The 22,276-nt window shown below is 31.9% G+C and overlaps 4 protein-coding genes across 5 annotated transcripts; 1 reads left to right on the top strand and 3 right to left on the bottom strand.

Annotated features, from left to right (window-relative positions):
• The first annotated feature begins 660 nt into the window (after positions 1 to 660).
• LOC107938255 (serine/threonine-protein phosphatase PP2A catalytic subunit) lies at positions 661 to 3,773 on the top strand. The gene is made up of 6 exons (XM_016871350.2): positions 661 to 1,108; positions 1,891 to 2,005; positions 2,386 to 2,494; positions 2,570 to 2,647; positions 3,056 to 3,247; positions 3,336 to 3,773. The coding sequence occupies exons 1-6, from the start codon at positions 856 to 858 to the stop codon at positions 3,507 to 3,509; spliced, it is 921 nt and encodes a 306-aa protein (XP_016726839.1). The 5' UTR covers positions 661 to 855; the 3' UTR covers positions 3,510 to 3,773.
• Positions 3,774 to 4,237: 464 nt separating this feature from the next.
• LOC107938253 (probable myosin-binding protein 5) lies at positions 4,238 to 6,977 on the bottom strand. 2 transcript variants are annotated; one of them, XM_041083191.1, is made up of 4 exons: positions 5,994 to 6,977; positions 4,984 to 5,865; positions 4,792 to 4,907; positions 4,238 to 4,560 (listed from the first exon to the last, which is right to left on the bottom strand). In XM_041083191.1, exons 1-3 carry the CDS (start codon positions 6,667 to 6,669, stop codon positions 4,822 to 4,824), a joined length of 1,644 nt encoding a protein of 547 aa, XP_040939125.1. In that variant the 5' UTR covers positions 6,670 to 6,977; the 3' UTR covers positions 4,238 to 4,560; positions 4,792 to 4,821. The 2 variants fall into 2 exon arrangements, with proteins under 2 accessions (XP_040939125.1, XP_040939124.1); XM_041083190.1 differs by having other exon boundaries at positions 4,238 to 4,489.
• A 634-nt stretch (positions 6,978 to 7,611) lies between these two features.
• On the bottom strand, positions 7,612 to 11,683 carry LOC107938234 (polynucleotide 5'-hydroxyl-kinase NOL9). The gene is made up of 9 exons (XM_016871328.2): positions 11,346 to 11,683; positions 10,872 to 10,969; positions 10,719 to 10,752; positions 10,417 to 10,586; positions 10,056 to 10,239; positions 9,643 to 9,823; positions 9,278 to 9,377; positions 8,647 to 8,774; positions 7,612 to 8,061 (listed from the first exon to the last, which is right to left on the bottom strand). Exons 1-9 carry the CDS (start codon positions 11,531 to 11,533, stop codon positions 8,002 to 8,004), a joined length of 1,143 nt encoding a protein of 380 aa, XP_016726817.2. The 5' UTR covers positions 11,534 to 11,683; the 3' UTR covers positions 7,612 to 8,001.
• Positions 11,684 to 15,982: 4,299 nt separating this feature from the next.
• On the bottom strand, positions 15,983 to 21,826 carry LOC107938233 (stress-response A/B barrel domain-containing protein UP3). Its single transcript, XM_016871327.2, has 9 exons — positions 21,609 to 21,826; positions 21,423 to 21,525; positions 21,179 to 21,306; positions 20,563 to 20,702; positions 20,355 to 20,423; positions 20,085 to 20,223; positions 16,538 to 16,603; positions 16,411 to 16,454; positions 15,983 to 16,216 (listed from the first exon to the last, which is right to left on the bottom strand). Exons 1-9 carry the CDS (start codon positions 21,676 to 21,678, stop codon positions 16,130 to 16,132), a joined length of 846 nt encoding a protein of 281 aa, XP_016726816.1. The 5' UTR covers positions 21,679 to 21,826; the 3' UTR covers positions 15,983 to 16,129.
• Positions 21,827 to 22,276: the final 450 nt, after the last annotated feature.

The raw sequence follows: 22,276 nt of genomic DNA, 5'->3' as shown, positions 1-22,276 counted from the left end.
GTCGTATTGTCTTCGATAGTTTTTATAAATAAAATAAAATAAATAAATAAATATTGACTCATTAATTACTTTAGGTTATATGGATGAATTATAATGCGAGAAAATCTATATAAGTAATTAATCTTAATTGTCCATAGTCCACAAAATCAAATTGAAAAAATGATTCAAATAATAAAATATTATTATATCGTCTCTAAATTCAATTGGGGAGATAAGTTATCTAGAAATTAAAATTTTTAAAAGAATTTTGAACTACTCAAATCCTCTCTTAAAATTCTTCACAAACTTTTTGAAATTCTTTATTATTTTTACCTAAACAAGTAAATTTATTTTTAAAATATTAAAAATCTATATAAAAATAAAATACTTTTTTAAGTCCCACAAAACACCCTAAAAATTACAAAATATTATACTTTTTAATATTTCATTCTTAAAGTATTAAAAATATAAATTATAATGAATAAAGCACCTATATTAAAACAAGTTGGCAGCGCCACCTTATTAAAATATAAACGGCATTAATATTTTGGACTTATTTGTGTAAAAGAATACAAGTTCAACTATTAACAAAAAAATTTGGGTATCAATTTGGAAAAAGCTGACAAGTTTAACAAAAATAGAGTGAAAATGAGGGACTGATAGAGCAAATTCTAATAGTTATTTTGTTAACAAAAATAATGCTTGGTTAGCTGCAAGGAAAAAACTGAGATTTGAGGACCAAATCCAATCTCCCCAAACCCTAAGCATGACTTGATCGCCAAAATCCTCAAACCTCCAGCTTCGTCCTCTGCCGTTCGATCAAAACTCCTTTATAAAACAAAATAGTTACGAAAGATCTCATCGAAAAGCTTAGCGATGCCGTCCCACGGCGATCTAGACCGTCAGATCGAACACTTAATGCAGTGCAAGCCTCTTCCGGAGGTGGAGGTGAAGACTCTGTGCGAGCAGGCACGTGCGATCCTGGTGGAGGAGTGGAATGTTCAGCCGGTGAAGTGCCCCGTCACCGTCTGCGGCGATATCCATGGCCAATTCCACGATCTCATCGAGTTGTTTCGCATCGGCGGCAATGCTCCCGATACTAATTATCTCTTTATGGGCGATTACGTGGGTAGGTCCGCTTTTCATTGCATTTAATTGCCATTGCTTACTTTTCGTCTGAATTAAATTGTTAGTATGATAATTTCTGGGTTTACAGATCTTAATTATTATTGATTGAAAAGAGAAAGTCAAAAAAGAATGTTTAAGAAAGGAAATTATACGCGCGTAAAATTCCAATTTCTTGGTAGTTTGACATTGATTAGCTTATCTGTACAAAGCGAAGTTAAAATATTTAATGTGAGAGCTTTGGTGAATAAACATGTATCCTTAATCTAACTAGTTGAAATAGAAGTGTTGACAATGTTAAGATAGAGCTGTTAGAGTATAGGTTTATTTTAAGAGCATTTACATATTGAATTGAACCTCGACATTTATTAAGTTTCAGCTAATTCCAAGCCCTTCTCTGAGAGTTCAAGGAATCTGGTTGATTATAGTGCTGTTTGTTTCATCGTTTAATCTGCCCAATTTAGTAATGTGAGCCACAACTACCCAAAAGAAAAACCCTTATATAATGTCCTTGCTTAATGCTTTACAAAATCAAGATTTTAGGCACTTGGCCGCAACTACCAAATGATGGCACTGTTACCTTTAGGACATGTGCTTGTGGAAAGTTAACTTGAGATTGAGCGTTATCTGCAATGTAGGGTATATCATTTTCTTCACTGTTTGTTTTTCTCTGGTATTGTTTATGCTGGGTTTTTTTGGTCCAAGATTGCAATAAATCATACATATCGATGCATCTTTTGTAGGGGCTCTGTATACAGCTGATTTTTTTTGCCTCCTTGTATGCAGATCGAGGATACTACTCTGTTGAGACTGTCACACTTTTAGTTGCTCTGAAAGTTCGTTATAGGGATAGAATAACTATTTTGAGGGGAAACCATGAGAGCCGCCAGATAACTCAAGTGTGAGATATACATATTTAGTGTTTTTTCTTCTTTTCATTCTGTAAATGCATTAGCAGTCCTTTTTTCATTCACTAAATAAATTCATCATCCTGGAGCAAAAACGTACTCTTGATATGTCAAATGTTAATGTAAATAAATCTAAAATGTAATGGTAAGTTTTCTTACGCAATTAGTTTATTTGATTAGTTCACCAAAATATTTTGTTCTTTTATGTTGTTATGGCAAACCAATGCTTCTTGTTAGAAAATTGGAAAAATGGAGTATGAATACTCATTAAACCAGTAATATCTATCTGGATTATGACATCCAAGTATTAAGTAGTGGAAGTTATTTAGTGATTATGCTGGACCAGTTCGTAACCAGCTGCCTTTCTTTTCAGGTATGGCTTTTATGATGAATGCTTGAGAAAATATGGAAATGCTAATGTGTGGAAGTATTTCACTGACCTCTTTGACTATTTACCTCTGACTGCCCTGATTGAAAGTCAGGTTTGAATTCTCAGACACGGTCTTATCTCTAGTATTTCCAAGATCTCAGCTGACAACTATTTGTGTCCCTTGCAGATTTTCTGCTTGCATGGTGGACTCTCCCCATCTTTGGATACATTAGATAACATCCGTTCTCTTGACCGTATTCAAGAGGTAACACTGTAGTCCAATTATGCTTTGCACTTAAAAGTTAATAGTCTTAGAGTAGATTGTCTACCTTGTTACAAATAATAGTATTTGCTAAATAAAAAGCTTTTCAAAACATAGTGTGCATATAAAGTGCATTATTAAGTATCAACACTTGTGGAGTTCATAATGGATACCATGACTCATAAGACATGATTGGCCCTAGGGATGCTGTGTCTTTTTTATTTTTATGATTGTAGGCACTAGAAATGGTACCCGTTTTATCTGGTGTAATCATAAGAACATCTATCAATTATCATTGTAGGTTCGCTGTTCTTGTAGTAGCCTAACAGGCGTCATCACATCAAATATGCCTTTTCCAATGTTGCTACATTTTTAATTTTACTAGCATCTTTGTATGTGTTGGCTGTGTAGGTTCCTCATGAGGGTCCAATGTGTGATCTCTTATGGTCTGATCCTGATGATAGATGTGGATGGGGAATATCTCCTCGAGGAGCTGGGTATACCTTTGGGCAGGATATTTCTGGGCAGTTCAACCACACAAATGGGCTGACCCTGATTTCTAGAGCTCACCAGCTTGTTATGGAAGGATATAATTGGTCCCAGGTTTGTGGTATCCTAATCAAAATAAACACAATGTTGTATAATCTATTCTCACTGATTGCTATTTATATCAATATCTGTATTATTGTAGGAAAAGAATGTGGTAACCGTGTTCAGTGCCCCAAACTACTGCTATCGCTGTGGAAATATGGCTGCAATACTTGAGATTGGAGAGAATATGGAGCAAAGTTTTCTTCAGTTTGACCCAGCTCCACGTCAGATTGAGCCTGAGACCACACGCAGAACCCCCGACTATTTTTTGTAATCCCCTTGACTTACCTCCTACCTGAAAATGTTCATATTTACTGTTGTGTTTTTGTAGATATGTATTACGAAGTTGGGGAGTTGTCGTTTTTAGTTTGTAAGGAGGGACAAAGAAACCATTGTTTTTGTCATTCTTTTTGGTTGTTGGAGTGCACATTCATACTAGTCTATAGGGTTAATTGGTAGAAGGTTTTTTTTTTTTTTTTTGGTTTTGTATTCTGAAAGGTGAAAGAAGTAGAATAACAAGGGATTCTTTACTATGAAATTGCGTGTTCCATTTTTTTTTCTTTTTTATTGTAAATGTTGAATATAGGTGAGTTGTTTCTTGTTCTTTTACTCGTAAACCTTGTTTAGAAGGAAAAATCAGGAGAAATTTTGAATACAACAGATTGATATGAAAGGTGTAGCAGTTTTAGGATAGCGTAAAATAAATAATAAAAAAATGCAGTCCTCTTTTGGGGATGACAACTTCCTCTTTTTGTGAAAGCTAGCGTCTTCAATTGGAATAGATCAGTGGGAGAGAACACTATGTTCAGACCAAAAAAAAATATGGTTGTAGATGTTATCTTACCCAGGAAAATCCCCTTTTGTCTAGAAAATTCTCAAGAACCTCTTTTTACGTTGGTTAGGTTTCCAATTATTTGTTTCTTGGAAAAAAGTCCTTACCCTTGAAAATTAATCTATCTCTATTCTCGTATAAAAATCATCAATGAAAACTAAGAAGCAAAATGGAAAGAAACCATTAACATTTCAATTACACGGTAATTTGAAATTGTGGGAAGACTCATCGCCAACAAGTATTCAAAGTTAGTTGATATATTCAGAACAATATATATTTGTGTGTGTGTGTGTCTATAAAGATACTCTTTCTCCCTAACATATATGCCTACCAAGTCTAAACCAGAATCTCAGATTTATTTGATTGCATCAGCTCAAAAGCTTGCCTGCCAAGTCGTTGCAGAGTTCAATTTGCTGCTACTCCTGCGAAATGTCTCCATGTAACAAGTCTTAGTAAACTTCTTACCTAAGTAGAAGGGACCAAAAGTGGAAGGCTAGAAAACCCCCCAAAACGATCAAATTAAGAATGTTATATACATCCTAACAAGAAAAGAACAAAAACATAATGCGTTATCAATTAAAGGAATCTTAATTTACACTCAAACAACGTGTACAGAGGTTTCTAAGTAAGCACATAACCCAAAAAAAAAACACCTAATAAAAATGAGTATATGCAAAGGCTGAAAGTGGCAAACGTAAATGCATTAATGGTCATGAAACATTACCAGAAATGGGAGTGAAGATAATCAAGTATCTCAACTTTCAGCATGAGGCATTGTCATTGAAGCTTTTGTGGGTTCTAGAAATCTGTCAGTAATTTTGCTGTTGCTACCTGCTTCATCTGTAAGATGCAGAGTCAGTTGTTGAATGGTTTTGAAAATCCTAAAGCTTCATCATTCATAGAGTAAGCATGTTACCTGTTTCGTCTTCCGTGTCAAATTCATCTTCACTACTAGACTTTGAGGAAACGCCCTCACTGAGTTTGGAAATATGGCCACTCTTGTTAATATTTTTTAACCGTCCCAATGGGCGAACACCTCGAATGACTTTCTTCGATTCTTCGCCTCCCATCATATTCATACCTTGCATCGAATCAGAGTGGTCAAGATTCTGTGTTTTCCCTCCAGTGTTGGGACCTTGATTAAGTCTCCTAGTAGGGCCGCCACATTCAATTCTTCCATTGAAAGAGTAAGATAGTAGTTTCAACACATGACTGCCTACATCAGTCTTGCCTCTTTGTCTTGGAAAGTCGAAATCCTTTAAGAATCCATACTTTTGTCTATAAGCGTCAAGTTCAGCCTGTAAATCTTGAACTTCTTCTTGTCTTTTGACCAGCAAGTTGTAGATCTCTTGTAGGGCTTCTTGGTCATATTCTGCCTGTTCGTCCATCATCCTTTGGTATTGTAAAGCCTCCATCTGAACGGCTGCCTTCTCAGCTTGCAACCTAGTGATCATGGCCATTGCATTATTAGCTGCTTCGGCTGATGCGCTTCTTTCTTCATCCAGTTCCATGTACAATGACATCAACGACCTGCGATCCATACGAACTTGTCCCTTCAGATGCTGCAAGATATCATCTTCGGCTTCCTGATTTGGTACTTGTCCCTCTGCAGTTTCCGAAGCCAACTCCATCCTCTCAAGCATTGATTTCCTTGGAATTTTTGTCCACTTTGGACTGTTTGCTGCCGAATCCGATAATGAGATTCCGAAAAATTTGTTTCCCCATATGAAGTTAGGGGTCTTATCTTCCTCAGCATCCATCAGCGATGGTATGGTACTGACCTTGGCATGGTCCTCTGCTGTTTGAAACATCCATGACCAAAATCAGTAAAATCCAACATATCATGGTACCATTCTAAAGAAAATGCTGCATTCATAGTGAAAATTTCACAACTAGAATTGCCACTAGTATAAGCTTTAAACTCACATGGCTTTTCATTGGTTGTTTCTTTGACATCTGACTCATTGGAATTGGATGTAAGGTTGAGAGGAGAGCATTTGATGTGAGACAAATCGGAATCGCGGGCAGGAGCAAGGGAAGAAACCTTCCATTTAGAATCGGAGGAATTGAGCTTCAAAGGCTCCCCACAACATGCACAACGATGATCTTTGCTCTTCTGAACCACTTCATCTTTTGTTCCAGTAGGCAATGACAGATGAACTTGCTGCTCTTCGTCCAGAAACAGTTCAATATCCTTGTGTAATATCCCCAGAAGGGACTTGTAAGTATGGCCATCAGATTCTTTCTCAGTTGCAAAAGACAGAAGACAGTTTTCGCACAAGTTTCTCATGTCAGAAAGCTTCTTGTGAGCATGACAGAATGCAAGACATGAAACGTTCTTCTTATGGCTGTTACATATGGATTCATTGTAATAGAACTGTTCATTTCTCCCGACAAGAGCATGATCAATTCTGGTGCAAAGCAAGCAAGGAATAGGCAAACCAAACCACTTGGCTAATTCATTGGCTAGAAATGCAAGAAAGCCGTCGATGAACAGAATTAAGATGATCATCCATTCAAGCAAGGCATAAATGAAAAACTTGGGTACTCTTCCAAGCTTTTGTTCTGCAAACTGTATAAACGATCGTTTTGGTTTTTCCATTTCTTATCGTGTTACAAAGAAACAATCTTCGGGATTATTAAGGATTATTGAGAAAGGGTAATCATTTTCCGTTGGCATTTAGCCGACCACGATCATGGTTTATCCACTTTGTATGTCGAGGAGAAAGCCAATGAGGGAAATGTTTAGCTTAAGTATTCAAATTTTGGTGGTGAATTTTCCTTCGGCTATTTACTTACAAAATTTGAGGTTCTTAGACAACATTGGCCTTTAAAAACGGTTTATCAAACATTTCTCAGCCATTTGTACATCTAAGTAATGCTAACCCACATTGCTTTACCCTTGCTGCCTTGCCCATCCTTTTTTTTTTTCCATATTTAACAAATTATTATTTCATTTTAATGAAGGGTTGGTCTTTAAATATGTAAATTTGAATGTTTGAGAGTTACTTTTATACACTGTGTAACCCACTTTAATTTTAATGTCTTTGACAAAACCTAATAATTGAAAAAATAATTTATACAATACCTAAACTATGTCTTATTTAGTATCATTGAACCCAACTCAATTGTAAAATTATCAAAAAAATTATTATTTTTTATAATGTAACAAATATTATTTTAAAAATATTTTTCTATTATTTTGAAGGTATTTTTATTTTTATATTTTAATATAAAATTTACAAAGCTACACACTCATACGAGATTTAAACCCAAACCATAATCATGATGAATAAGAACCAGAGTGGATCCACCAACAGTGTACAATCCTAATGAAAATTTTCATAATTTTCTTTGGGTTCACTAGGGTGTAGTATTTCAGCCACTTTTCAAAGTTTAAATTGCTCGCATCACCAGTAGACATGTTTCAATAATTAAACTGAAACACTAAGCCAATAACACTGACTATTAAAACACTGCATTAAACCAACTATTGTAACTGTACAAAAGGATGCAAAGCAAAATTCATAATCAAAACTCAGGCTTAGCCAAATTAGTTAAATATAATTATCAACATGTCTGAAATTTGAATCACAGCATCTGCATCCCCTTCCCTTTTTTAGGATGCACCTTCCTTTATATAAAAAAAAAAAAACAAGATCAAATAACCACTACATCCTTATAGCATATCTAATATTTTTCATCAATAAAGCAGACTCTACTTTTTGCAAAAGATAGTTGTTGAACATCCTATTCTGTGGAACTAATGGACATAACTTTTAAGAAAAACTATGAGAGCTAGCTCCCTGTTACTAAAAAAAAAAAATACAGAAGCCAGCTAACGTCATCTATTGGCAACTGCCTATAGCAACATGGCCATATAAGCAAACTTGGAACATCAATAAGAGATCTTTGATGAAAATGATTCTTTGGGTTAGTAAAACCTATCCGACAAAACATTTGAAGTTACGTACGGTGATCTGCATCCCTTAACCTGTAAAATTGTAAATATGTAACCAATTGTCAAGAGAAGAACCAGAGTCATAAACATACAAGGTGTTATTAAAAAGGAAAAAAAAAAAAAAAAAAGTCTATGGAAATATCCATCAACTACCAAGTATAATCTTAAGATTATAGAGTGCAAAGAAAATTGTACATGCTACATACTGCATAGACATCTAAAACTAGTAATATCAGAATTTTATTTTGAGCTTACAATGCGGATACAAGTCAATATGCCCGAATAGAGGTATTAGCAGTGAAATGGACTGCACACGAGCTAGACACAATCCAACTCAGCAGGACTGAGTCCAATAGAATTTTTGCACAATTTATTTCCCTCTTATGGCTAATTAAGTGGCAGTCTCTCTCTCCCACCCACCCTTCCCCACTATTCCTCCCAATCCTTATGTTATAAGAACAATGCATCCTATATACTCTGATCCTTGTCTATCAGGCTAATTCACCCCAAAAGAGAAGAGATAAACAGAGAAAAAGAGAGAATAGGGGGGTTGCAATGATAAGAAATAAGAAATAATGTTTGGCCTTTACAAGTTTTACAGTTTTAGGCTCAAATTACCTGCAACAAGCAAGTAGGAATCTGAATAAAGCCCTGCAGGAAAAGATTGACCTTCTCCAGAGTGCTTGGAAGAACAGGAGTGATCACATAAAGCACACCTTTGAATGTGTCAATTCCTCTCACAATTCCTGGTTCATAGAGGCATCAAGTAAGATGAAAAAGAAGTCAAGTTACTTCAATACTATGTTTTACTTTTTCAGTCCTTCCAATGGAAGCATGGGAAACTCTTAGTTCACACTAGTATTCACCCTAGCTAAGCCCCAGAAGGTCTTATACGCTTGTTCAGCAGGGCCATCCAGCTTATATATTGCTGAATGCTTTACTCATTGCAAGTTTAAAGATTCTGTTATCATCCTTCATTTTCAGGAGATCAGTATTTTGCATTTATCCTACATTGAATTTCTGTGATACAAAACCACCAAGAACATGTCACTGGCTTGTTGGTATGAAAGTATGAAACTCTAAACTTATATGCCATTAGTTAACCACACATGGATAGCTATAAAGGCTTCTCAACATTTTCCAATAAAATAAATGGAAAATTGGACTGAAAAACTATGCAAAGTAAATATCATTAAACAACGATCAAGATGACCAAGCAATCAACAGAGGCAGTGTAACTGTGACCTACCAAGTCCAACACACCAGGGCAAATCCTCAGACTCCTCTGAACTAACTGCCAATCCAACAATAGTTGCATTCAAACTGTAGTATGTTTCAGTGCTTGGGACCTAGAATTACAAAGAAAAACAATTATACAAGGAGTTTACTGACCTTTTTAGTTTTTACATTACAAAAGTAAGTGCAGTGCTCATACTAAAAATGATTTATACTGCTCTGTGATCATCACTAAGTTATTCCTTCTTAACAGGGCCAGGCATATAACAATATGACCAGTATAATTGGCCCCAGATAGTAAGAGAAGGCTTATTTTTTTTTATTCTAGAAGTAATTTAAAAAAAAAAAAAACCTGCAATTCATTTTCTGGTAACTAACCTGGCAGTGAAGATGTCTAATTTTGATAATTGATATTGGAACTTCATAAGGAGGATGAGAAGCCAGTGCATGTGCAAGTTCTTTGATTGTAGTAATAGGCTTGTCACTAGGGAAGCATTGCCTGAAATAAGCCATGATCCGTAAATCTCGCAGAAGGCTAGCATCCTTCTGTACTAGCACCCTACAAAAGACAAATTAAGGTAAGATATAGGAAGCAAAGCCACATCTCCCCAGAATTATGATGTTTTACAGAAAACATGCACATTTTATTAAAATAGCTAAACATAGAAAAAGAGAGAAACAATATTAAGCAGCCAAACAAATGCCATTAAAATACATGTGAAGTAATTCAACTTGCTAAGATTCAAAATTTAACAAGTTGCCGGTTAACTTAAAGATGGCCTCAAACTTACGATCTATTAAAGTTGTCCTGCTGAGCTGATTTGATCTCTATAATATTAACCATCCCATCACAATCACCATCTAACCAGAATGCCCCACCTGGAAGATTCTTACTCTCGGCAGATATGTTTATCTTAACAACATGAGTAGGACAAATAAATCTCAGCATATCCACCAATATTTCATAACCAATGCCTGACAAATGCAAGAAAATAAAAACATCAACTTTATAGTTATAGCAAAAGTACAACTAATTTGTATAGAAAAGGAAGATCCAAAAATTGTCATTGAAGAACAAGAACATGAACTGGAAATAATAAGTTTCAAGAAATAAGGGTATTAGTAATCGATTGGAAGCAGATCAGAGCCTACCTTTCACCCAGCCAGGGGTATTGACAATAAGGGGCAATTCTATCCTACCAGCATTTTCACTCTTGTCAAACATGCAGTATTCCTCTCGATAGTAATCGAATAGGGTAAATATATATTTCAAGTATGTTGATGGATCCCTTTTTGAAGATACGTCACCAAAGAAAAAACACCTTAAAGAAAGTCACACTGAAGAGTGTTAACGCTCATTACAACCAAAAATAAATAGATATCAAGTTCAAGTCTTGAAATACTCGGTCCGCCACAAAAATCAAAGTCAACAAAATAGATTCAAAGCAATGTACCTCTCAGGTGTCTTCAAGCATGGAATTGCCAAATCTATTTGGAAAGCCAAAAATTATAGAAAGCATTCGGTCAGTTGACAAAAGAACGAGTTGATCAACCCAGAGAACTTTTGAGGGTATGATGAAAAGACAAGTGTTGGGAAAGCTGAAAACCTGGGGTTATTTTGTCAACAACTGTAAGGGACACGAAACCTGGAACCGTGAACTCAGGCTGCCCAACATCTGTGTCCAAATAAGCTACTTTTCCATACCTGCTAACAACATACCGACCAGATTATCATAATTATGTTATCAAAACTCTGCCCAACATCGGTGTCCAAATAAGTTCACGGAAGGAACACAATTTATTGTCTACTACTGTGTTTCACATATAATTGCTACCAAAACTCTGCTTTTTTCCTTCCATTAACAAACAAAAAACAGCAAAAAAAAAACACAATTTCCCCTTCCATAATTATAGCTTGAATAAGTCCACTAAATCACTAAAACGGATATTGAAATACCCTCTAAAGGAAATATTTCAGCAAATATCAGTGCGTATTTAAATATTTAGTCATAAACCCATTTCACAACAAATAAAAGAAAACTCTGAGAGAAGAAAACAATAATCCTCATGTGAACTCTAACCTTTGGAGAAGAATGTTAAGGAGGTGACGGGAGAAAGTGGTTTTGCCAGAGTTTTTGGCGCCGCAGATAAAAGAAAAAGGAGGTGGGGAAGTTACTGAGTCATAGGCTATGGAATTAGCAGCCTCCGACCACTCTTCTGGTACATATATGTTTGCTGTTGAGCTTCCAGGTCCTAACATCGAAGCCATTGTGGAGGAAAACCAAAGAATAAAACGAAAATCTTACCCAACTCCCCCTTATACGATGTTTACTGCTTCGTTATCTTTGTAAAGTCGTATCGAGTTCTTTCAGTTCCGATTTCTGGCAGACGAAGCCGCTTTAGTGTGACTTCAACGCATTTTACATGACTATATACATAGGTTTGCTGGTTATATGCTTTTCTTTTTGGCATAATGAATTATTTAATCCTTCAACTTTACAAAAAGAACATTTTAGCCCTTATTTAATTTTTTTTTCTTTTAGCCCCATTGTTTGTTGAATCCATCAAAAATTAACATGCGTTAACTTTTCAATCTATTTTAGTTAATTTAACAAATAATGTAAGTTTAAAACTTAAAAATGATGAAAAATTAAATAGAGGGCTAAAATGATTTTTTATAAAGTTAGAGAGTCAATTAATTCGTCATGCCTTTTTTTTTGGGCTAAGATCTAATATGTTAAAACTTAAAAGGTAAAAATAAAATGGTAAATTGTACAGTTAGTCATCTAATTTTCATTAATTTTCACTTTGAGCACTAAAAATAAAAAAATTTGCAATATGAGAGTTGTCATTACATATTTTTATCATTTTAATCACTCAACTTTAATAAATTTTCATTTTGGTCACATATGTTCATTTTTAGAATTAATTTTATTTAAAAAAAACTTGAGTTTTCTTTAGAGAATTGAGATATTCATCTTAAATGAAAAGTAAATTTTTCTCTTATAACACAATTTCATATAAAAACTCAAGTTTTTCTCTTTACAAAAAAAATACTAAAATTAATTCTAAAAAAATTAAAAAGATAAAATGATTTTCCTGTAAAAAAAATTAAGTTTTCACTACAAAACTCAGGTAATTTCATATAAAATCAAAGATTTTTTCCTTTTTAATTTTAAAAAAGAAAAAAAATAAAAATGAAAAGAATAGATTAACTTTTCTCGTAAAATTCAAATTATTCGAATAAAACCCAGATAATTTCCTATAAAATCTCTATTTGCTCTATAACAACTTTTTTTTTCAAATTTTAATAAAATTAATTATATTCTTAAATGAAATAAAGATCATAAATTTTCGTTATAAAATATTCGAATCATACATAAAAATATATCAATCAAGTTTATTAAATAAAAATAATTATGTTTGTAATTTCTATTAAATATATAAACTAAATTTCACTAATTAATATTATTAATATATTATAATTTTTAATTAAAAATTTTAAATAGAATCTAAATCTCAAATATTACTATAATAAAACAACAATTATTTTTATAACATTTAAAATTTTAACATATAAATGAAATCATTTGAATACAAACTTAGAAAGAAGTTCAGATCTTAAAAATAGGTGAAGTGTATGAGTTATAATGGTTTAAAACTCTCATCCAACACTTTGTAATAAATTTCTTTATTTGCATAACTAGAAAGCCTCAATGGATTATTATTATTATTATTATTATTATTATTATTTGTTAATACAGTATACAAAATAAATTTCCTTATAATATGTTTAATTTTTTTTTAATATTTGTTGATGCCTATAAACAAAATAATATCATTTCAATACCATTTTCATGTGACAATATTTTAAATAATTGTTTATGTCATTAGCAAAAATTAACTGTTAAACTGACTAATAATTGTTTTTGTAAATGAGAGTGCTATGATAATGTCACCAACCTGAATTGATCTTTTTAGGGTTGAGTGTTCAACCGAATTGAATGAAAAATATTCGAGTTAATCGAGTTGATAAATCTTATTTTATCATCTTAACTCAATTTAAATTTTCTCGAATCGAGTCGAGTGAGATAAAATTTGAATCAAATCGAATCGAATATATTTTTTCGAGTTAAATTAAAAAAATGACTTTGAAACCTTGTAATCACTGTTGTTCACCATAATCAAATTTGCCCACCGTAATCAAATTTGTTATTAACTTTCATCTCTTAATAATTTATTTATTAATCTTTGATATACGGGTTAGCTTCTTTGTTAATTTAGTTGCTTCAGTTATCTTCTAATTTTTGTCATTATGTATTTTGAAATTAAAAAATATATTAAATAAAAAATGTGATTTTTAAATAAAAATTATCTTAAAGATAAAATGTGAAATTTAATTTAATAATATAAATAATAGATATAAATAAAATTATTACTATTTAAGTGTATGGTTTTTTTTGATGATTTTTTATTTAGGGTAAAGGATGAAAAATAAAATTTTAGGGAGACATAAAAAGTTTTGAAGGATGGGAGTAAAATTTGGGGGGAAATATTCAAAAAAAAATTTGTGGGGAAAATGGGTTTGGGGTAGATGGGGGTAGAATGAGAGGGGAGTAAAAGTATTGGGGGAAAGTAAAAAGGTTTGAGGTGTTATAGTTTGGAATTCGATTTATTCGAATTATTTAAGTTATTCGAATTTAAAATTAAACTTGATTCAAACTCGAAATTCGAAAAAAAGTTTGAGTTACATCGAATAGTTCAATCGTTTAACTCGAAATTCGAATTTAATTTTGATTTTTTCGAGTCAAACCAAGTTTTGCTCACTCCTAAATTTTTCCGTGTAAATGTTCCTTACGTTTCAATCAATTTTGAAATTAAGCAAATCAATTAATTTAAATAAAATGTTTTAGTCCTATTAATTTTAAAAGTGAACTAATAAAAACAATTAATAATGACACGAATGATTTTCATCAAATTTTCCTAACATGTCAATTGTGGCAAAATTAGGGGGCTGGTAGGGGCCTCGACACCCCTAAAATGAAAAAAATTTATATGGCCCTTTTAAAATTTTTAAAATTTTAAATTAACAAAGGTAAAATTGTACTTTAGCCACATTAAAAAATTTGCTGGTTTCACCCCTGCATGTCAATAAACAAATATAAACATGTATAATCTATTTATTGAAACATGTGATAAAATTTTGGGTAAATTATATAAATAGCCATTTAATTATTATCGTATTTATGTTGATTACCCAGATTTAAAATTTTCTATTTTCGTCACTAATGTTATCGAAATTTAATATTTTAGTCACTCATCCATTAAATCACTAACAAAATGTTAGTGTGGCTTTTTTATTGGCATAATAAAAAAAACAACCCTTTAATGTTTACACATTCTATCAAATTGATCCTAATTCTAAAATATTCAACAAATTTAACTCTCAACTTTACACATTTTGTCAATTTAGTCTTGATTCTTTAAATTAAAATTTTAAAAAATAAAATAAAAATATTTAATTGTTTATTTTTGATAAAAATACATAAGATTTTATAAAAATACATATAAAATTAAAAAAATATTTACGAATAAATATCTATTTTTTCTCATTTTCTAACATAACATTTATTTACTAAAATAATAATTTTATAAATAAAACAATTTAAGGGGAAAATCATAAAGAAGGCTTAAGTAAATTCAACTTTTCTTTTCTTTTTTCAACATTAAAGACTACTTTGTTCAAAAACTACTCCCTAAAGTTGAAAAGTTGAAAAGGATAAGAATAAATGTTTTTAGATTGTTGCCTAGAACAAATTTGTTGCATTTGAAGCTATGCTTGAAGGCGGGCATAATTGAGGATATATAGGTGAGGATGAAGTATTAAAAACTTGGTAGTTGGAACGTCATGCCGACAACTCCACATCAAATTCCTAAGTTGATGGCACGACAATGAAAGATGTGAAATCGAGGGGTTCAAAGTAAGAATTACAAGTGTCAATGATTGTGGGTGAAGGCGGTGCTCGGTGCTACTGCTCGGCAAACTTGACGAGGAATGAAGATTAAAGGAAAATGGTAGATGTACAATAAATAAATTATTATTTATAAAATAACATTAAAAAAAGGGAAAAAATGAATTTAAGTTTTGTTTTTGAGTTTTAAAAAATTTGTTTAAAATTATTACTTTAATAAATAAATTTCATATTAAAAATAAAAGAAAAAAATGTATATTCACTTATTCATAATTTTGTATGCATTTTTATTAAAAATAAATAGTTAGTTGTTTTATATTCTAACAGTTGGTTCTTCAGTGCTATTGTGGTTGAAAATTGTTACAGACAATATGATTTATTAATTTTTAAGCATTCTTCATTGTTATCAAAAATTGTTGTAAGAAGTTGAAAATATCTATTTTAAAGATGATATTAAAAAATAAAAATAATTTAATTTAAATGATATTTAAATAATATCATTTGTAAATATATTTAAATAATTTAATATAATCATACATAAAATATAAATTAATTTAAATAACTTTTAAACAGTTAATATAAATAAAGATATTTTGATAATTTCACTTTAAAATACAAAAGCAAAAAGCATCTAAATCCTACTTTAAGTTACTGCAATTTTGATCTCAAATGCTAGGCGTTGTTTATAACTTTTGGAACTGAAAAATACTTTTCCACCTTCAATTGCAATAAAAAAACCATTAAAATGAGTGAAGAGCAGAGTTTAGTTAAGCGAGAGGGTGTTGAGACAGGAGTTAGGATGCTTTAGAAACCAATGTAAGCATCAATATTGTGGATACATATGTATGATTATGTTATTAGAAATGTAAAAAAAATGTAAGTATTGATTCTTACTACATTATCTCAGTGCCCACTGGATCCACACAAAAATGAATGGCTAGTGTTTTCCTGGCTATCGGTTGGAGTTTAGACTCCCACACCTGTTTCCAAATATTATATAACTATATTTAGTCATTTGGGATTTGATGTTTTCATGTATAATATTTAAAGCAAAACAAGTTGAACTGAGGCATAGGCTTTGACTTTGACTTTGCATGGTGGAAAGATGAAAATTGAAAAGTTGGAGAAAAATGAAAAAAAAAATCTCAAAAATCCACAACAAAAGGCTCCTTACATCTCTGTATCTTGAACTGCTCAAAAATATCTGAAAGGCCTCAGCTGCAAGCATGTGAATAAATAGCAGTCAAATGTGAAAAAGTGGTTAAACAATGAAATAGTAAAGAAGATGAAAGGAGACCGACATGATCGAAATCGCATCACCGCTCCATGTGTATATTCCTCACTAGTTTTGCTATTGAAGTTTGAACCTACAGTATAATGATGGACGTTAATTGAGTTTAATAGTATACATTATGTGAAAATTAATGATGTCATCTGTGATTACAACAAAATATATCACTCACATCTCTACAATCTTATAAACCAAACTCTTAGTTCCCTTAAATATCCATCGTATTCTACAATTAGTGAGGAGCAGGCAAACCATCTCTGCTCACAATATGCACCAATGAAGATGACATTTTCATCTTGTACTGAATTGTCACCTTATCTATTAACATCCAACCTGAACCATATTGCTCTGACACCTTCACAAGCAAAGCATGTTTAGTTGTTTCAATCTCCTTACCACACAAAAGGTATGTAGGACTATCTTTCACATTCCTTTTCCATATGTTCATATTTGTAGCAATAGGATTTATACTTTGGCTAAAATGGAATGTTGAGGGATTCATGTAACTAACAAGCTTCTCTTCTTTTTGTACATGATATCCATCCTTAATAAAATACATCCCATTTGTACTATGGGACCCCATAACTCTATCCTTCATTCCCTGTTCACAAATATAAGAATCATAAGTAGGCTTTGGATTATCATAATCAACTAAATGCCCTACCAACACCAACTCCTGTTTCCCATTTCCAAAATCGTCCTTCACCTTCCTGCGCATATTCTGACATTGGTTTTCATTTAGGCTAATTAGACCTTGTTGCAACTTGCAACATCTATCATTCCAGATATTAATTTCCTTTCCATCCAAAACCTACCACATAATAGTTTCTATTAAGAAATCTCTATCCTCCAAGAAACTAGCCTATGCCCAAGATGTTTTAGCAATTTGTTTAGCCTCCAACGAAAACAATTTGAAAAATATGTTCCTTTAAGTAGTCTAGTCCAGTAGGCATTTGGTCTTTAAATCCCACTTTCTTTTCCTAGTTGTCAAGTGCACCCATATAGCTCAATGGATCTTTCTATCCTCCACCCGTTACCTCTTCCAAAACTTGGCCATCTCTGCATTTACTTTATTACAAACCTTCAAATGGAATTTAAAACTTGGCCACAACTTTTATCAAAACTTTACTTCTTTGAGCTAACAGTTGTTGTTTCCATGCCTAGAACTTCCTCTTTATTCTCTTCTCTATGTACTCCATAGCTTTACAGTTTTTTTCCTTAACCCATAGTCAAGGCATCCTAAGATATGTATTAGAAACTTTAGCAATCTTGAGATATAGTCTGTCAGTCACCTCTTTTTTTACCTCCTCAGGAATGGATATTGGCACTAAAACTTATGTTAGACTTGTCAAAGTTCACCTTTTGCCCAAATACACAATTCTGTTTTTGCAAAATGGCTATCATTTCTTCACAATTTACAATATTAGCTTGCATAAAGAATAATGAATCATCAGCAAATACAGATGGGTCAAAGTGGGACTTTCTTTACCTAATTTAATTTCATTTAACCTATCAAGCTCAATTAATGTTTTAATAAGCCTATTCTAATTGGGAAAAAGGAGTATTAGATTGTTACCATAAAAAGCAAATTGTAAGGAATAGAATATATATACACTTCATAACCTATTTAACCCATTTTGTATTGAACCTTCTTTTTAAGATTGATTCCATAAAATCTCATTCTACCCTATCATAACCATTATCCATATCCACTTCTAAGGCCATTTCATTCACTTTTTTTCCGGTTCTAGTTAGGCTTTATTAGCAATCAATATATTGTCAAGCATTTACTTTACCTCCACAAACACAATCTGATTTTGAATTATACAAAACTCCATACTTTCAATCTATGGCATCAGCTTAGAAATTATCTCATACAAAAAAATTATAGCAACTTATAGCACCAAATTAAAGATATGTTTGGTTGGGTGGAAAAATGCAAGGACGAAAGGAATGAGTGAAAAAAAAGAAAGAAATAATTTTTAAGAGCATTTAATAGGAAAAAAAATGAGAGGAAAGTAAAGAAAAGAGATCTGTTTTCAATCTTAATGCATATAAACAAATCATTTCAAATTGGATTGATAAGAAGAAAGAAAATAAGAGGTGTATGCATATTGCTTTAGAATTATGCATTTTTATCCTATTTTAGCCATTTAATTTGGGTTACAATATGCCACATGTCATTGTACTCTTCAAAAATATGGAATTTAGTGTTTGTACTTTTACTTCTAGGAATTTAGGCTAGGTAAATTGTAAAGAAAATTAGAAAGATGAAAAATTAAAGGGATGAAAAAATAGATAAATGGAAAATATAATTTTTCTTTCCATAAATGTGCTTGGTAGGGAAGATGAAAAAATTGGAAGAAAATTACATTTTTTCCATCCATTGCTTGGTGAGAGGAACGAAAATGAAACCTTTGAAAAATGCATAATTTTGAACTAACATCTCTTTCATTTTCTCTCCTATTATCATTCCAATTTAGAATGATTAATTTTTATGCATTAGGATGAAAAATTATCTTTCCTATTTTCTTTCCCCTCAATTTTCTTCCTCACCAAACACACTCAAAATTTTTTTCCCCACTTTTCCACACCCTTCTTCCATCATTTCACTTTTTTACTCAACCAAGTATACCTTTAGTCTCTCTACTTTTCAGGTTTTAAAATTCAAGTCCATCTATTAACAAAGTTAAAATTATTTTGTTAAATTCATTTTTATTACAATGTAAATTTTTTTAGTTATATGATTACCATGTGAGCTTTTTTTTAATTTCAAAATGTCACATCAACAACTTTGACAAAAAAAATTAACAGTGTTAATAGTTGGACATAAATTTTGAAATCTAAAAATTAGAGAGACTAAACACGTAACTTCCTGAAATTAAAAATATAGGGATTAACTTTTAAATATGTGAAGAATACAAATACTCGTGACATATTTTTTAACCTTTAATTTGCTATCTTTACTTCTTTAGCTCAATATATATGTTCACTATTTCATTTTTTTTTTTTTACATTTCAATATACTATGTGCCTCTTCCTCCTTAAGCTACTATTCCTTTTTATATATATTATAGTTATTCTGGCCATCAACTATTCAAATTTTTTTTATTATTTGGGAAACATTTCTTACTCTATTCTATTAATAACTTCTTAGGTTTCTTTATTTTTTTGCACCAACTAAAAGATCTTTTGACCTTTGAAATTAAGCTTTTCGTCCTTGTACAACCTCCTCACACTCATCCTTTTCCAATCACATTACTCAAAACTTGATTCTTTTTGAGGCTTTATTATCACTAAAATTTGAATCCACATAAAAAGAGTTCTTTGGGTACTATTTTATAAGAAAAAGAATCATATTATTCTTTAAGAATTTTTTTCTATCTAGTTAAGAACATAATTGTTTTTTCGCTCAAGACCAAGTCTCTAACACGCTTGAGGTAAATTTAAGGGTCAATTCCCTAAAATCTTTGAAGCAAATTTTCAGGATTAAATGTTGAATAGGTGGGAGGATCGTTAGGCGAGATAGTGAATAGAAAATGTTGTTTTCCACACACCTTGAGTGCATTGGAGAATCAAGGATGGATGCTCCTCAGTAAGCTCCTGAAGAGACATTAAAGCGTCTTCCACAGCTTCAACAATAGCAGCCTCAACAAATGCAATCAGAAGCACAAACTCAACACCATAGTTGTACTCCTGTCACCACAACCATACTTATTAGATTGAAGATAACAAATGTGATGTAAATGAATCCATTATTAACATCTTATCATTTTCAGCATTTAATCACTCCAACTCTGGGAATCAGAGGGTATGTAGCATCCAACCTCTCCTTTACGAAATATATGAAGGATATCATCTTCCACTTCAGATTCGTAATCCACATTCATCAGCCCCTACAAATATAACATGAACTCTATTAATTAAGAGAACAAATTGAATTATATATGCATTGTTGCTCAGATTATTTCACAGGAACTGACGAAAAAAGTAATTTAGAGCAATTGAGTTTGGTGTTTACATGTCAGAGCATACATGGCAGTAAGGAAGTACATGCTTCTTCATAACTTGCAGGTAGGGAGGGTTCTCATACAACTTTGCTAGGTCTTCCTTGCTTCCGAAACGCATGAAGACAGCATGAGTATAATCTTCTTTAGCTTCACCAGATATTTGGCCTAACCAAGTAGATTATACATATACATATATTATACATAAGCTGACTTATCTTATGAAGAAGAGAAAGATGGACTAACTCAACAAGTCGGGTTAAAAATTATTCTTAATTGATATTTAAAGAATATAAAAAATAAATAAACATGTGACAGTCTTTTAGCTTCGATTGTGGAGTTAAAAAAACTCCTATATATATTGCTAGCATAACTGTATTAGACTTGTACATGAGCTATGCCAAGCTAATTGCTATGGTGCAGTTCTCTCAATTCATTTACATTGTTCATATAAATATACATATTATAATATTTTTATAACTGAACCTTTGTAAGATATTTATGAGATGAAAAGAAGGTAGTCGGAAGAATAATCCAGGACCTTATTTTAAATTTTTATGGGTTTAATAAACTAGACTACCCAGGGAAAAAGACACTCATAGGCAGCTAGTTAGAGGCAAATCGAAAGTGTTCCAACTTCCAACCTAAAGATATTGCAACCATTCCACGCATCTGATATTGGGATGTGTAAAGATAATCCAACATTTCCTTCTCCTCATCTTCAGATATATTCTTGTTTGCTTTGAGCAAACAAATGTGCTCCACCACCTCCCTGGAACAAATAAGCATGCAAGATATGCAATAACCAAAATCGTGGATGCCTTAAACAAAACCGGGAAATTAACTGGATTGTCAAAGCTGATTTAAGAAGAAACAAAATAGAAGAACCTTCTCCGAAGGAGGTTTCTCTCCCTCTGCCTATTACCATTAGCACAAGAAATTACAGTAAATCGATTCCTCCCCAATATTCCATTTCCATGTCCTCCATAAACTTGGACAGAAGAAATTAAGAAATATTTGTTAGCTTAAAAGACAAAATTGACAATTGATATCCATGAGCTGTCAAAGACTCACCAGTGGAAGAAATTACAGGATAAATAGGGAAGGAGTGAGGCATTGTCAGAGAAAGAAGTAGAACCCCCATTTTTCTTCTTCTCTCACAGTTTTATTTGAGTAATTAAGCTATTGGTGTTATTCATCTGATATGTAGAGGTTGTGGCATGGAGTTCAGCAAATGTGTGGATCACCACCTTTACTTAGATAAGGTGAGGTCCTTTTTCTCTCTTTCATTCAATTTTCATTTTCATTTTATTTATTTAAATCTTGCTTTAATTCTTTTGATTTTTAAAATGCTACATTTTTTGGTAAAATGGTGTATTTTTATATTTATTTTATGGTTTAGAGAAAATTTTCTTCAAAATCTATAAAATTTAATGTTTTCGGTATTTAATTCTTCTTATCAATAATATTATTTTTAAAGTTTCAACTTAAAATCTCTGATCAAAAATGTAATTTATCTATTTTGCGTGTACTTTACTTTTATTTCTTCTTTTTTCTCTTTAAATTGTTTAAATAGGTTCACGGTCTTTCTGTCTTTCCTTCCATTTTAAGTTATTGAAATCTAGCACTAATTCTTTTTGGGTTTTTTTAAATGATTTGTAGAGTCAACCAATACATGTGTAATATGAAGCGGAATCTTTAATTTTAATTTTTTCATAGGAAATGAAATGGAATATTAGTAT

This window comes from Gossypium hirsutum, chromosome A12 (assembly GCF_007990345.1).
Source record: "Gossypium hirsutum isolate 1008001.06 chromosome A12, Gossypium_hirsutum_v2.1, whole genome shotgun sequence".
Taxonomy (NCBI): Eukaryota; Viridiplantae; Streptophyta; class Magnoliopsida; order Malvales; family Malvaceae; genus Gossypium; species Gossypium hirsutum.
Note: the sequence above shows the minus strand (reverse complement) of the source record. Positions and strands in the feature narration are given on the sequence as shown.